The sequence below is a fragment of the Montipora capricornis genome, chromosome 13 (genome assembly GCF_036669925.1).
Source record: "Montipora capricornis isolate CH-2021 chromosome 13, ASM3666992v2, whole genome shotgun sequence".
NCBI classification, from domain to species: domain Eukaryota; kingdom Metazoa; phylum Cnidaria; class Anthozoa; order Scleractinia; family Acroporidae; genus Montipora; species Montipora capricornis.
The window spans coordinates 12946536-12949035 of NC_090895.1; the positions used below are offsets into that span (position 1 = coordinate 12946536).

The 2500-nt window shown below is 40.4% G+C and overlaps 1 protein-coding gene across 1 annotated transcript in view; it reads left to right on the forward strand.

The window, feature by feature from the left end:
• Positions 1–49: 49 nt before the first annotated feature.
• LOC138030269 (excitatory amino acid transporter-like) overlaps positions 50–2500 on the forward strand; it is a 34894-nt gene continuing 32443 nt past the window's right edge. The window contains exon 1 of the mRNA XM_068878169.1: positions 50–792. Coding sequence (XP_068734270.1) covers positions 311–792 — 482 coding nt within the window. The 5' untranslated portion in view covers positions 50–310. The remainder of the gene's footprint in view (positions 793–2500) is intronic.

Sequence of the window (2500 nt, forward strand, 5' to 3'; positions counted from 1 at the left end):
ATTGTTATTACACAGTGCGTTTCGAGCGCCTGATTGAAAAGGTCCGCCCAAGTACGAAAACAATGAACTCATGAGCCTCTGGCCCACTACAAACAACAAAACACAACGAAAAATTATGTGAAACAAAGGAAAATGGCTTAACTTTTATTACGAAGGACACTCCGCTTGAGCCCAGCAAGCTCCGCCCTATTTTTGCCAAATCTGCGTGACAGCTCAAGCAAAATATGTTTACATGCTTCAGCGATTATTAGCTCTCGTGATTTCTCTACCATCACATTAAAAGACTGGCTCGTAAAGCGTTTGAATCAATATGGCTCGCTATTCAGGCCGCTCACATCCTCGTATGCGCTCCTGTTGTGGAGTTGTTTTGCGGCGCCTTCGGAAGGATCTACTTCTTGTGTTAATCATTTTGGGGGTTATCATCGGTTTTGTTATCGGAGCAACCGTCAACGAGCCGGTCAATAACATCAAAAATCCGGAATGGAAGGCTACTGCCATCATGCTGATCGGATTTCCAGGCGAGCTGTTCATGAACATGCTGAAGCTCCTGATTCTACCGCTTATTGTTGCAAGTCTGATTACCGCTCTCTCTACACTCGATTCAAAAGCAACGGGGAAAATTGGCCGCCGCACTCTCCTTTACTACCTCGCGACTATGCTGATCGCTGTTCTTCTCGGAATTGTGCTTGTTGTCAGCATTCGCCCTGGGGTACACAGCAGACCTGATAAAGAAGCCAAAAGTCCCCAGACAAGGCCATACAGAGGCCTTGATTCGCTGCTAGATCTATTAAGGTAAGTGTGTATTCGCGAAGAAAATGCGATGTGTCTGCAATGGTGCAGAAAGAGCTCATTTATCTTAAGTTAGTTGCTTAACGATAAAAATCTGGCTTATAACTGCTATTATGGCATCAAGATTATACAAATTGTTGAGATTTCCATTCCTTTTACGGAGTTGCGTTGCAATGTTCAATCAAGGTGAACAAAAACTTAACCGCCTCTTATGACGATGCATCCAATTCAAATCTGAAGTAACCATAACATCAAGAATCAATTCCGCAGAGAAAGTAGAACCAATAGATGTTCGCGGGAGATGAAAATTCTTCAACTTATTCAGTAGCTTTATTGTTCATATTTGAATGATATACAATGGGAAAAAATGCAAAACTGTTACGGGCAAAACAAAGCAAAAAAACAAAACAAAAAACAAAACATAAAAAACCAAGGGTTAAAACAACCGTCACAGCAACCGTCTTGGAGGCCCAACTGAATCTATTTACGAAGAAAACGTAAGGAAATGTTGATCTTTATGCTCTTGGTTTTTGATCCCATATGATCAAGGAATAATTTCTGCGAGTACTTCCTGATTGAATATTGCTTTCAGAAACATCCTTGATTCTCATCGATTGCCAAGCAGCGAATTATGTCCCTTTTGGTTTGTGAGACAATACACGAAAGGAAAGAGATTTTAATTAATTGTCATGGGCATAGTATTGGTAACATTGGAAATTATGAAATAATTTCAATTTTTGGGTACTTCCCGCTGCCAAGAGATTAATAGAAGTATCAGCTTTTCTTTACTTTTGGCATTAATCCCAGCTACTGCCTCACAAATAATTTGCATTTGATGAGAACTATCAATGGCAGAAAACGCACTTAGTGCACAGCCGGTCATGACCTACAAGTTTTTCTCCTTGGATTGCAATCTAATTCACGTTATCTCCCACTTTCCTTGCATAGTCAATGAAAATCGACTGCAAAGCTAAAATTTTAGCTAGGTTGATCAGGAAAAGATGTTTGTCTTGAATGTCTCAATAGGGAAGATATCTGTTTTGTTATTCAAATTTGCCAACCACAGAAACTTTTTGTTTCGACAGCCAATGAGGCTCTGCTTGGTACATTAATGTCAATAGGTAACGTCAACTATATCTTCCCTATAGGGCGAGCAAATCGAGCCAAATAAAATATCTCTACTCGTTAGCGCACTTCAAATATGCATGCATCTTGTAAAATACTGATCGATGTTATAAATGAATTATACACGCAGGCATCACGAGAATGGCAAGGGAACACGTTTCCTTAAGAACTCCTGACATTAAATATACAATGTTGTCTTTAATTTATACTTTCTGTTATGATTGTGCTTGAGTGGCTTCTTTAAATATTTACGTTTCAAGGAGCACTGCCTGAGACCATTTACGGTAGTCGCCATAACCTGTTGGAGGCTAGATTCTAGAATACGCGTTCACTTACCAGGGTTTGTCAAAGAAAATTCTGCCACCCTGGCTCGCAATTGAGAACAAACTCTGCAGAATTTCTGCGTCCGATCTCGAATATATTGCTTGCCACGCGCGCATCGAAGCAATTTGTCAACTTGCGTTCACTCAATATCACTACCGGCGTGACAGTCCATTTCACTCCTTCACCTTATTCGCATCGATCACGCTTTGACCTCAAGATATTCAGTTCGGAATCACCAATGTTGTTTAGAGAGTATGCAACA